Below are 14,089 nucleotides of genomic sequence, written 5' to 3' on the forward strand. Positions count from 1 at the left end.
GCAAAAAGCCAGACAAATGTCTTTCTTAGCAACACATTTTTATTATTGTGAGGAAAAGTAAAAACATCTTTCATTTGACTATTTCTTCATAAAGTCTATGGTTGGGATGTTGCTTGTACATACAACAAAAAATAACATTAAAAGAAAATGTCATATTTAAAAGTCATAATGCAGATCGTGATGGTTCAATGACGCTGGAGGTCAAAACGGCATTAGACATTTTGGTATTTATGGTCTGTAGAGGAGGAGACTAAGGGGGGGGGGCGGGGGGGAAGTGGACAAATAAAAAACAAAACCATGAACTAAACTTAGGTAAATGACGGGAACATTATCACATATATAGACTAAAATATTCTTTGACCACTTTGATGAAACTGTAGAGATGACACGGGACTGTTGAGAGATGGAAACTCCCCCGGCGAGCCTTTGTTCCTCCTCTACAACACTTTGTACCGGCCTTTGCTTGTCGGCTGGTAGGAATTTTGCTGTAACAAAAAAAAAAAAAAAAAAATACAATAAGCAACATCTTGCCTAGATATTTGCCATTTTGATATTTTTGTTTCCAGCTCTCAAAATCTAGTGTCAGACAAAATCTGGTATCAGCATGAGATCCAGTACTGGTTATTGATTTCAAGAGGCAGGAGATGCTTACTAATCTGATGAGCTCTTCCTTGATTAATCGCGTAATCTCCGTTTTGGCTTTCTGCACAGCCAGTTCATTTGCACCTAGAAAACAAACACATTATTAATATAGGGTATATAAAAATGCTATCAAACACAAGGGAATGGGAATGAATTCATAGACCATAGGTAGTTAAAAGAATTTAATTTACAACGTGTAAAAGTTGTTAAAAGAATTAACACTGGAAAATAATTCCCCTGACACATACTCTCAATAGCCAGATAGATCTTGCGTTCTCCCTCCTTGGGCTCTTTGCCTGGAGGGAAATAGGTTCCTCTGATGGTGATGGCGGCTTCAGAGTATTCACCGATCCTCTGCAGAGCTTCTTTAGACGTCACCTTCCACCGGGCCGTCTGGGGAAGAACAGAATGAGGAACATTTTATAAAGACGCTTTGCTAGATTCTCTTTCTTTGCACCAGTTTCCATCAACGTAGAAAGCAGAAGGATGATACAAATTTAAAAAAGCATGTACATTTTCTTTTCTGTAAGATGCTTAATTCACTAGCAAGTCAAAACACACAGCACCGTTTCTTAAATAGCTGCTACCAAAACAAGTCTTAAACATTAAAGGCCCAGAACTCAAAATCTCTTAATTGGTTGTTTTGTTAAGCAGGGGTCCTACACAAACACATGATTTTTTTTGCCAAAAAAACAGGTTTGATTATTTCTCATGTCTTTGTTTTTCTTTCTGGTTTGAAATGGGCAGGGCTCAGTTGAAAACGGTGAGGTCACATACTTCTGAGCACCGATCATGAGTTAGCAACATTTGAATCAAAGTCTGAGGACAGCTGTTGTTTGTGGTGACACCATTGTCAGTCAAATGCGATCAAACCACACCCATACGGTCCCGATGAAGCAGATTAGTGCAAAAGATCAAAAATAAAAAACAGGAATCTGCTGTTTCAGTGCAGCCCTGTGTGCCGCTGACCTGAGGGAAGTCGTTGATCTCCAGCTCCTCTTCGTATCTCTTGATGGTCTCGGCCTGTTCAGCCGCCCGCTGCTCCTCCTCCAGCTTCTCCACGGGGGTGTAGTTCAGCTTGGCGTTGATCTTCTCCGCCAGCTGCTCCGCGACGGTCTTGGCTGAGACAGAGGGTGTCATGATGGTACCGCCACGCAGGATGGCGTTGGTGGCCTGCTGCATCACGTCCTGTGCAAGAAGAGAAAACCAGTTTGACTTTATTTGCACCATGTGGCAAAAAATTCATCTTGACACAAACTGACCAGAGAATAGAGAAACACCAACAAAAAAATAAAAAATAAAACATTAAATGAATGGCAGAAAATGACCAAAGAAAAGAGAGCTTTTGCATGTTTTAAGTTTAAACAAAATAAATATGAACTTAAGGTCTCTTTTAATTCAAATTAAATAATTTAATCTTCATGGCTACCTAGACCAAAAACCTGAGGGCAGTGGCCACAGATAATACTCAACAACCAAATAATCAATGTAACTATGATGAAAAATACAATTAGAGTACAGTTTTAGTTTAGTAGTGCAGACATTTATAATGCCAAAAAAAGATGTTTCAATGGCAGTTATTGCACATTTTGTGTTCATAATACAGTTTACATTTTCTTAAAACTGAGCTTTAAAAACGTAAAAAAAAAAAAAAATTATATTGAAAGTACAGTATGTTGTAACGACTAGCATCTTAGTAGTTACTGCGATATGTACAAATTACTTAGTGACTATTAATTAATGATTTGATTTACGTATTTTGGCTCATGTCTAGTAGTGAACATGTTTTGCACAGCACAAGTCTACATGCTAGTGTTAAATTGACAAAAGGTCAACTTGCTGACTGACAAAAAAAACTGCATTTGAAGTTATTAAACACAAGGTAAAGTTTGTGATGCGTTATAGATGTTATATTTAGAGATTCCCCTCCATCTTTTCTCTGGCATTGAAAACAGACACACCTACACTAACATGTTGCCTCTCTGTTAGACCTACCTGAGCCTCGGCGCCCAGGTTCTTCTGAGCGTTGATCTTGACTGCCAGCCTCTTGGCCATCTCCAGTTTCTGGATGTTTCCAGCAGATGGGGGTCCGAGGCCTGGCAGCCCGCCTGGGGCAGCTGATGTGGCGGCAGCTGATCCTGCAGCACCGGTGGCCGAGCCGGGAGCAGACAGATCCTTCACCCTCTTCTTGGAGTTGAACATGCTCTCGATTTGCTCCTCAATCTGAGGAGGGGAAAAAGTGATGTAAACAATTGAGATGGGTTGGCATAGTGAAATTATTATTTAGTAAGATTAATTGTTACTGGGAGAGGACGGCACTCTTAAGACACAAAAAAGTGAATTGATCTTTAATATGATGCTTAGAATAAACTGAGCACTGCATTTTGTTCCATGAGTATGTTCCCAATTTAATGAACATTTGAATTCATGTAATGTAAAATTCAAACATTACTCACATCCAGGGCTCCGTCCTCATCATCTGAGTCCTGCAGTCCAAGAGCAGCTTTCTGCAACTTCTTTCTCTCATTCGCCAACGCGTGTTCTGTTTCATCAAACTTAAAGCCTTTTCCTGAGAAGCCACTGCTGCTCTTGATGGTCTTACCCTCCTGCAGGGATGAAGGAATTAAAAGAGAAAGGGGAAAATGAGAATATTTTTTTGATTTAATTTTCTCACACAGACAAGAATTTCTCTTCCCCCCCATGAGTTTCTAGATTACCTAATTGGGTCTACTTGCTAATTGAGACACCACACACTCCTGCCTTTCCCTCAGCTTACCGCTTTCTGTTGGTCTTTGAAGGAGGCCCAAAGCCGCTCTAGTTCAGACGGGACAGGAGAGCCAGAGAGCTCCAAAGCTTTGATGATATCCCCAGCATAGCGAACCTGATCCTCTGTGATGAAGGTGTAGGCGAAGCCCTAGAAGAAGGAACATGAGGTAAAGATGTGTAAAGACAAACTTCCATAGGATATTCAAGCCATTTACAGAGAGCCAGAACCAGTCCATTTTAGACATTTAAAAATAAGCGCCAAAAATCACACTCGACACAATGCAAATTCAGTTTGAAGTAAATCACCTTGTTGCCTGCTCTGCCTGTGCGTCCGGCCCTGTGGACGTAGTCCTCGTAGTGGTTGGGACAGTTGTAGTTGACCACCAGGATCAGCTGCTTGACGTCCAGCCCTCTGGCTGCCACAGAGGTGGCCACCATCAGGCGACATGCTCCATTCTTAAAGTCGTTGATGATGCTGTCTCTGTCGTACTGGTCAATTCCTAGGAGGACGGCAGGAAAGGAATATATGAAAGACAAAATACTAGTAATGAGTTATGGTAAGGCGGGAATCAGAGCTTTTAATAGTGAATGTACTTATTCCCTATGCGGCAGTAGGAAGAGTTTTTACTTGAAACATTCATATTTGGGACCTAATAAAAAGAACAAACTGAGCCTATTTGGCGGGCATTGGACAATACATTAAATTCTATATAGTGTATAGTAAATCTATAAAGTATTCTTTTATTATCACAATATAAAAAGGTGCAAATTGTCCTATTTGATTGTAGTTTCTTATATTCTGATTAGAGTAGGAAATAAAAAAAAATATGCTCTCCAAAACCCCAGGTTACATGTCATTTGGTCAGTGTGGGTAATGAGACACCCCCATACCCTCCCCCATCCAAAATAAGCATAATAGTCCTACTCAGAAAGCTCAGGAATCTCTTCAGCTGTTGCTACAGCAGACATTTAGCTGTTTTAACAAGGTTATTCCTAATGCCTTACATTGAGATAAATATATTTGTTAACACATGACATAATGACACTTGTCACTGTAGAGTTTGCTGTAACAAATCTGGAATTCTGGATTACTGAAGGAAACTGCTCATTCAAATTGTAAAGACATCCCAGTATCACCGAGTTGTAATCAGTGCATCCCAAATGTGACTCCTTACCTCCATGCAGCGACATGCAGGGGTACGAGGCTTTCATCAGGTCTTTTAGCAGTGTGTCTGCATGCTCCTGTTTGTCCACAAAGATGATGACCGAGCCCTTCTCCTGGTAGTGACCCAGAATCTCTAGCAGCTTCAGGAACTTCTTGTCCTCCTCAATCACCAGCTACAGACACAAATGCAAACAGAAAAAAGGAAAGAGGGAGACGGTGAGAGATGAGGAGATTTGAACGGAGTTAAAAAGTAAAATGCTGGAGTCTGTCTAGGTACTGGACAAAGAAACCAAATGCGGCCTTTAAATACATCTTTTTCAATGAAATAGAGATGAAACGTAGCGGATTTACCACGTGTTGTTCCACATCAGAGCAGACGACGCTGCGGCCTCCCACCTGGACCTCAATGGGCTTGGCCAGGATCCTACGAGCCAGGGCCTCCATGGCTCTGGGGAAGGTAGCCGAAAACATGACCGTCTGGCGGTCTGGACGCACGTTGTCCACAATACGCATCACCTGTTAGAGGAACCAGACGACACCTGGAGGTTAGTGAATTTTGTCTACTCATTTAATTTTTGAGGTTATTGTTTTTTCGGCTGCTCCAACCAAAGGGAACAGGAAAACGGCACGGTTGTAACACAGTTTCATTATCTTTAATTCATTTTTTCACATACTTGAATTCTTTCATTTGTGCTGGTTTTGAGGGTTTAAGCCATCATACACCCAGTTGCTACCAACTGTGTGAGATAACTCTTTACATTGTTCTTCACAGCAACAAACAACTGTTTCTGGGGCTGCCAAACGTGCAAAGTTAACAATTTCGGCATTAGAAAAAGTATGAGAAACTGTGTATGCATCTAGCATATAGTAAATCCAGGGACACCCACCTGTGGCTCGAAGCCCATGTCAAACATCCTGTCTGCTTCATCCAACACCACGTATGTTACTCTGCGCAGGTTTGTGACACGACCTACACACCAAAGTACAGGAGCATGAGGAAAACGGTTAACTTCATGAAAAGCCAATCCTAATACGCATTCTGCCTTCTTCAAAAAAACATTAAACTAATCTACAACATCAACACAGAAAACCTTTTTCAGGGTAAAGGCCGTTTTATGCTTCTGCGTCAAATCGACGGCGTACCCCCGCAGGCCCCTCTGCGTCTACGCCGGACCCTACGCCGTAGCCTGATGTGCACCTCTAGAAAAATGTAACTACACGCCGCGGCGACGCACGTCTCTCGGCCGTGGCTCGGTAGCGTTGCATTTCCACCGACTCATTTCCTGGTTCTCCTTCTCTATAAACAACATGAAATCAGAGATGTCTCACCGTGGTCAGAAAGCACAGGGGAGACGCTTTGTTTCCCTCACTATGACTCTAGAGTCGTCACTCGCTCCGAAGCTAATCGCCGTCACTCTCTCACTTCTCCCTCTGCCACACACTCCCCCCCCCCACACATACACACACACCAAGTATAAACACCAGGCCACATATGTAGGCTACGCCGAAAGCTCTGCGTGGAGCCTCCGCAGAAGCATAAAACGGCCTACTGGACAACAAAAAAAGGCATCCTGACTTCAGCACATTTTTTGTGGACTAGTTTCAAGTGGCCAGGATTTTATTTTGTTTACATTTTTAAATTTTATTTTATTTTTATTTTTTTTGTCTCTGGTCTTGCGTACCATCTCAGGGGCATGAGGGACCTGTAAATGTCAGAAAACAGCCTCAAGATACAATACAAGAGATGGAGCCCCATCAAGCATTATCTGACCAAGCGCCTTTTCACCTACAAGGGAAACATATTACAGATTACCTCGCATGTGTGGAAACAAAAAACCCTTCTAGGATAATAACTGCTCAGAAAAGATTTACACAATGCACAATAAAAGTGTCAGTAAATACTACAATTACTGCTTTACATTTCCAGTATTTCTTCACGTGTATGTAAATGCTCAGTACAGGGCTCTACAGTGATATCTATTCCAAGAAGCCACATGAGCTCCAAATTAAAAATGAATTAGGTGATCTGATGTTTGATCTGTGAAAATAACTAGAAAATCTCTCTCTGTGCTTTGAAGATCAAAATGCATGTGCGCCTTTTGAATGTATTTATGAGAGTATATGTACCCAGACAACAACACTGTAGAACCCTGGTTGAGTATTCAGGCTACTCTTATGTAATAGAACATAAATTACACATCCTGATACACACCCACGTTACAACCCACTTATCAAACATTTTGATCGTCTCTGGCCTGGACTTTGAAGAACCACGGAGGCAGCACCAGGTCCACCTACCTGTAATTGCCCTGATCTTCAGGAAACACACCACTGTCTTGCAGATATGACTGATCCCAAGGGTGGTCAAATAATGTCAACAGTTTAGTAAGTGGTACTGACTTCGTTAATGATGTACTTTATCATGTTGTAACATGTATTCCATGCAAGGTAATTAACAAAATAAGGCTCACAAGGCATCAAAATGCTTATTTGCAATGACATCCTATAAGAGTAAAGAAGTGAGAGGGTCAACGTGTATGAACTCACCACTGTTGGCCCCCAACATGTCAATCATTCTTCCAGGTGTGCACACGATGATCTCAGCTCCTCTCTTCAGCTCAGCAATCTGGAAGCCAACAACAACAACCGAAAGTATTGATCAACGTTCAAAGATAACAGTTGACCAAGCAGTGCTTACTTATCTTACAGACTGTGTTACAGTATTTCATATAATCAGTCATTGTTCCCAAGCTAGGGGTTAAAACAAATCATTATTAGTTAGTCGGCTGCTGGCGGTGGCTTTATATTTACTCTACAGACATGAGAGTGGTACTGATCTTTTCATCTAACTCTCAGCAAGAAAGTAAGCACAAAATATTTCCCAAAATGTCGAATTTTTCATTCTGGAACAAACGCTTACACATTTGCCTCTCTCAGGTCACAGCCAAATAATAAAGAGATTTCAAGAACTATCCTCAATGAAGGAAGAGACAGAAGCAATAACATAACCTTTCCTGAGTTTCATTTCTCTGCCTTTTCTGCCAAGACTGGAGTTGCTCTTTAATACAGTTAATGAAACTATAAATGGGCAGGAGGCGATAAAGCTGGACATGAAGTCCGGTTGTGTGTGAGAATCACATTACATGCATGATGTCCTACTAAGGCCTTCTGGTTGGATCATTGTTAAGGACTGTCCTGCACCATTACAATGTCATTGTGTATCATTTTGCAGTATTGACCTCTACTTTACTGCTGTGTTAGATGGACTTGTATTGAAAAATCAAATAATTGTAAGCCAATTCAAGCCCTTGGGTAGTAAATAAAATGAACAGGCAACAATAGAGTGTGTGTGTGTGTGTGTGTGTGTGTGTGTGTGTGTGTTTACCTGTTCGCTGATGCCAGTGCCTCCATAAACACACACCACCCTGAGTCCCAGCTGTTTAGAGAACTTCTTACATTCCTTGGTGATCTGCAGAGCCAATTCTCTGGTCGGGGTCATGATTATAGCTGAGGGAGAGCAAAGAAAAACAGGATGAGAAGAGAGAATATTTCTATCTTTTACTATTTTGAGCACTCACATTTTCATAATGTGTTTTTGATTTGATGCAAAGAACAAACTGAGGTAAAATGTACTTGGATGACTCTTAGGATGGCTCATAAAGAAGATTTGAAATGCTGTGTAGGTGTAACAGCCACTGGGTTATTATCCCAAAGTGGAAATGAGTCAGATTTTAGTCTTCCTTTGACCTAAATCTTTGAAAAGCTCAGGAATAGGACATCACCACTCCACTTCCCACAATCCCAGTTCTTACTTTCTTCCGTTATTCATTGTTTCTATTTGAATATAGTCAGAAGAAATGAGAATCATTTCGGTAAATGTTACAGTAGAGTGATGCCTAAAGGAAGTATAAAATGATCTATTCCTTACAGATTGGTCCCTCAGACTCCTCCAGGGGCCTCTGGTCCATGATGTGTCGGAACATGGGCATCAGGAAGGCTATGGTTTTCCCGCTGCCGGTCTTAGCGATGCCAATCAGGTCTCGGCCTGACATGATGGCAGGGATGGCCTGGGCCTGGATAGGGGTGGGCTTCTCATAGCCGTGCCTGGGTACATTTATGAGAAAGATGCATTAACATGAATATTAAGCGGTGGTTTCTGGTCAGAAAGAATCAAGTGATTTTTGTGGACCTGAAAAATAAAAAATAAAAATGCTATAAACTTTTATATTCATTTCAAAGGGCAGACTAAACGGATACATGTGGTTATACTTTTTAGAAGGTTATTTTTGTAATGGTTTTTGTTATGGCACACACACACACTGGCCAAACACTTCTTTAATAGGGTTTTAACAAAGACGTGTTTTGATACTGCTACATTACCTGCAACTTCATGTCCAGCTGAATATGAATTACTTTATTACACATTTAAAAAATGGGAGCTGCACTCTGCATATGAACCTAAATCACTGCTCGAGCCATTTACACACAAGCTGACTTCATAGCTATCTTTTTAGAAACCGATCATCATCTTTTTTTCATGTTCCATCAGCAAGACCATTGCTAAATTACTACATTGCCCTCAAAAAAAGTTGCCTCTTCCATCACACCCACAGTCACCATCAGTCAGACTCACTTCCTCATAGCACCGAGGATCTTCATAGACACTCCACACTGCACCCAGGTCTTGATGGGTTTGGGACAGCCCTTCCCTTTAACAGCAATGCCTTCCAGTTCCAGCCTGTACACGTTCACTTCTGTATTGGTTAGAAACCAGCCAAACAGAAAGATGTTAGATGGGTAGTGAAGGTTTACAAAGACACAAATCCCCTTAATACTCGACGCTACATACACATTTCAGGCAGTACTCAGAAAGGTATTGAGGTTTCACACCCAGCCCAAATAAGAAACCAATATCAGCCTGATAAACTAGCGGCCATATCATTGTGAACCCTAACAGCAGAGGCCTGGATTTGGATGGGTACCGCTAAAATAACATTTGTACAACACAGATATTACATGTGCAGCCTGTCAGATCAAATCATTAGCGTACAGTGGTAGGGAATACGAGAATTAAAAATCTCAGTTGTGGGATAAGAGCTAATCGTAACTGAAATCTCCATCTCCTGTGTTCGGTTAACTGACCTTCTGGACTCATCCTGGCGAGCTCAGGGACCTCCACATAGAAGTTTTTGCGGTATGGCTCGTACTGGATCTTTCCGTGGTCAACGGGCTCTAGGACCTTCCTTTGTTTGGTCTGGAAGCCAGTCAGAGCCGTCTGCAGATCCACCTCCTCCTCCTCTGACGAGTACTGTCAAACACGTTGGTTACATTTACGATAGTTAGCAGTGTGTTCCAGCTTTTTGCCTGATGAGTCTAAATCAGGACCTGCATTTAATTCCCTGGGAAAACTGAAATACCGTTTGATGGGTATGTCATTTTAATCTGAGAGAAGAGTGGTGTTGCTTGGGGGAAAAGGAGCACTTTTAGCTGATGAAAGAAAAGCCGTCAGTATTAACGAAATGCATATTGACCCTTGTGTTGTCTTCCCGTCGACCATGGAGTTGTTGTCCTTCCGGGTCAAAATTTCCAGCGGTTTTGGTGTTTTTCTCTACGCTTTTGACACTTTTTAAAACGTTTTTGTCACTTTTTTCCAACGCTTTTTTTCCTTCCATTCACGGTCATTAAACCTAATTTATATGACATTATACCTAATTTTTTTTGTTTAAAAAAAGCCGGAATTATGAATTACTTTGCCTGATAGTTAAGATCAGAGGATGGTTTAGTCAGGATTCTGTTTTGAAACCACTTCAACTTTTTTTTTCAAATGCTATGAAACTGAATAAAACACCCCACATTCAATGAAAGTAATCATTAAATTTACCAAAGATCATCCATGTTGTTTTTGGGCATTTTGGTTGAAAGAAACCCATACTTGTGATATAAAAAAAACACTTTGAAAAACGGGTCAGATTTTACCCGAGGACGACACAAGGGTTAACATGTGACCTCCTTCACAAACAAAACTATATATATATATATATATATATATATATATATATATATATATATATATATATATATATATATATATTACTATACTATAATATAAAAACAACTCACTTCCATAGCATCCTGGTCATTCTCCATCAGCTCTCCCTTCTTCTTGTGAGTGTTGGGTCCTTTCTTGGTTTTAACAACGGTCACCACTTTGGTTAATGTCATTGCTCCTTTCTGTTGAAAAGGGGACATTCAGGTCATCTGGCAAAACAGAGGAAGAAAACCTCCACAAAGACGACATCTAGTCCAACACGAGTAGACAAACTGATGTTGACAACTGACAGGAAGTGGTCGTCAATCTTGCTGCAGGCTTCTAATAGGAGTCAACTATAGTCTTAGATTATTTAAAGCGATTAGCTACTAGTCGAAATTGTCCTTTCACGACAAATTAATTTTTCATAACCCTGGCAACATTATACATCAGAGGACTTGTCTCCAGACTAAAGTAACGCAGTATTTTTTTTTCCTTGCACCCACCTTATCATTTCCTTTCATGGCTCCCATGTTGAACTTCTTCACCTCCTGCGTCACCTCCTCCATGTAGGCGTCCAGAGGATCCACGTCGTCCTCCTCCGCCTGCTGCACCATGGGAGTCTCCTCCTCCTTCTCACCCTCCTCCTTCTTCTCCTCCGTTATCTCCTTCTCTTTCGTCTCCTCCTTCTCTTCCCCATCTTCGTCATCGTCTCCCTCCATTGGAGCTGAAACATCTTCGTCATCATCTGAAATGAAGAAGAGTCAATTAGGTTATTAATTAAGGCCCTGCAGTGTTACAGCTAAGGTCTGTTCTCGTCAAGTGATTGCTTAGCTGATTAAAGTATATTCACCCATTAAAAATGGATTTGACTTATCAAGCACAAATACCAAACATTTGCTGGGTACATTTTCACAATGCAAACAATGCTTTCATTATTTAAAATAACTGTTTTTTACCAAGTAAACAATGATAAAACATACCAACTTGTGATGACAAATAATAATCAATGGTTCAATTGGCAATTCAAATAATCCCTAGAGAGGGGGTAGCTTTGGCACATTTTTGGGAGTTTGACACTGATTTCTCTACAATAAAACTGTGTTGGTTATTATTAACTGTGCTTCCTCACCCTCGTCATCCTCCAGGCTCCACTTCTTGCCCTGCTTCATCTCCTCCAGTTCTCTCTTGATCTCTCCGATGTTTTCGATGGCCTTCTTCCTCTGCTCTTCCCTCCACTTCTCCACTCGCTCCTTCCTCTTCCTCATCTCCTCCTCCAGCTTGTTTTGGTCAAAGTCTTGCTGCATGGAAGCAGAGGACAGATCAGAAATATTCCCCACCTACTACACAGTGACCTTTTAGAGGTTAGCAAGGACTGACCATATGGAACTTACATCCTCAACCTTCTCATCCTCTTTCTCCTCTTTAATCTTTTTCTTGTCAGATAAAGGATCAATGTTGTCTTTCTCATTGCTCCTGGACCTGTAGGTAAGATAACAATAAAGAGAAAAAGAAAAACTGTAGCATAGTTTTGGTTACCAGAGCTGTCATTTATGTCTCGAGATGATTATTTATTTTTTAAGAAGCCTCACTCACTCATCTGGTCTCCTGCTCTTGCTGGGGCTACCAGATCGGGACCTGCGGGCTCGGCTCCTGCTGCCCGACCTCCTCCTGTCTCTGCTTCTGGACCTCCTCCTCTCTCTGCTCCGGGAGCGCCTGGACAGCAAAGAAAAACATGACATGAAAGCACACAGGACAGGAGTGAGATGATAATATCACTCTCTTTTACTTTTAAGAACATGTTTAAACTTGGTCCATTTCATTATCTCAACTGATCGCAAACAATAACCAATATCATAGATTTTTAGAGCATATGCAAACCAATACAGCCCCTCCTAAAATAAACTGCAATAGCTTTATTGTGATGAGCACAAGCATATAAAAGTAAAGCTCATGATGGCAGGGGATCATGGTATCATGTCATAGGGAAACCAAGCTCCATGATCTGGTTTCGATGTCGCTAGAGCAAAATTATTCTCCTCCATGTTTCTATCTGGTTCAGTTTGGTTCCTTTAAGTGTTTACAAACAGCTAGCTAACGTTACAGTCTTCCTTTTTAACATTCACGCGTTGTCAACTAAGGTGGAACACCCACCTGACTCGTTTTCTGTCCCTGGACCGGGACCTGCGGCGGTCCCGGCTCCGTGACCGCTCCCTCCTGTTTCGGTCTCGGTCATCTTTCTTGGAGCGTTTGTCCGGGGAGCGACTCTTTGATCGACTACCCGACCGTCCCCGAGACGCAGAACGCTTCCTGTAGTGTCTGAGGACCAAACAGCATAATAATCACATTAACCGACAAATTGTTGAAGGCAAACTATATTAATACAAACTTTGTAATTCATATTCCACGGCTATGTGAGATTAACTGTCGGTTGATGTGCATTAGCATCTGCATGTTTTGGCTAGCTAGCATGCTAACCGAAATTAAATCGTTTAAAGTTTAGCAACCACAGGAGAAAGTCACAGTTGATTAAACGGAAGATAAAAAAACACCAACTTAACCTGATATTTCGGACATACCTCGACTCCCGTCCCATTGCTTCTCCACGAGGTTATGTCTTGTAAAAAAAAGTCAAATTAGTTCAAAGATAGCAACGACTCTTGTGCGATGGACGGTTGTTTGAGTCTATGAACCCGCACGTTAAAAAACTGCGACGTTCACAACTCGTAGGGTGAACAGCGTAGAGCGCCCCCGCGTGGTGGGAGGTCAGAACTACAAAGCTGTACTGAAGCCTGAGCGACACAGGTGGTGGCAAATCAGACCTCTTTTAATAGGGTCTTGCAGAAGGGGGCAGTACTGGAAGTTTTATTATAAGTCATTTTAATACTTACATACAGTGTATATATTATTTGTATTCTTATTGTTTATACTTCTACTCCATCAAATACCAGAGGGTAAGTTGTACTTTACTTTGCTACATTCAATGTTAAAAACGCCTTGCCACCATGATGTTATAGAAGAATTAAAAAATATTTTCCCAATATCTATATATATCCCAATACGCTAAATGTATACACTACCGGTCAAAAGTTTGGGGTCATTTAGACATTTTCATTCCACTCCATTCCATTCCAGACAGAATACCAGCTGAGATCAGTTGCATTGTTTTTTTAATCAGGGCAGCAGTTTTCAGATTACATTATGTGCTTACATAATTGCAAAAGGGTTCTTGACTGTTGTAGAAAGAAGTGGCTGATCTTTAATGCAATATCTACATTGCCCATTATCAGCAACCATTCATCCAATGTTCCACAGGCACATTCTGTTTACTAATGTGATATCAATTTAAAAGGCTAACTCAGAAAACATTGGAGAACCCTTTTGCAATTATGTAAACACATAATGTAATCTGAAAACTGCTGCCCTGGTTAAAAAAAACAATGCAACTGATCTCAGCTGGTATTCTGTCTGTAATGGAGTGGAATGGA

At 41.2% G+C, this 14,089-nt stretch overlaps 1 protein-coding gene across 2 annotated transcripts; it reads right to left on the minus strand.

Annotated features, from left to right (window-relative positions):
- Nucleotides 1–19: 19 nt before the first annotated feature.
- Nucleotides 20–13,296, minus strand: ddx46 (DEAD (Asp-Glu-Ala-Asp) box polypeptide 46). Of its 2 annotated transcripts, none has more exons than XM_078266016.1 (23): nt 13,181–13,296; nt 12,756–12,920; nt 12,198–12,317; nt 11,996–12,083; nt 11,734–11,902; nt 11,108–11,349; nt 10,694–10,804; nt 9,716–9,881; nt 9,207–9,327; nt 8,502–8,677; nt 7,959–8,080; nt 7,121–7,199; nt 5,461–5,543; nt 4,925–5,089; nt 4,584–4,746; nt 3,715–3,908; nt 3,419–3,556; nt 3,099–3,248; nt 2,638–2,865; nt 1,612–1,830; nt 891–1,035; nt 653–726; nt 20–485 (listed from the first exon to the last, which is right to left on the minus strand). In XM_078266016.1, exons 1-23 carry the CDS (start codon nt 13,195–13,197, stop codon nt 438–440), a joined length of 3,183 nt encoding a protein of 1,060 aa, XP_078122142.1. In that variant the 5' UTR covers nt 13,198–13,296; the 3' UTR covers nt 20–437. The 2 variants fall into 2 exon arrangements, with proteins under 2 accessions (XP_078122142.1, XP_078122141.1); XM_078266015.1 differs by having other exon boundaries at nt 13,163–13,296.
- Nucleotides 13,297–14,089: the final 793 nt, after the last annotated feature.

This window comes from Sander vitreus, chromosome 13 (genome assembly GCF_031162955.1).
Source record: "Sander vitreus isolate 19-12246 chromosome 13, sanVit1, whole genome shotgun sequence".
Lineage (NCBI taxonomy): Eukaryota > Metazoa > Chordata > Actinopteri > Perciformes > Percidae > Sander > Sander vitreus.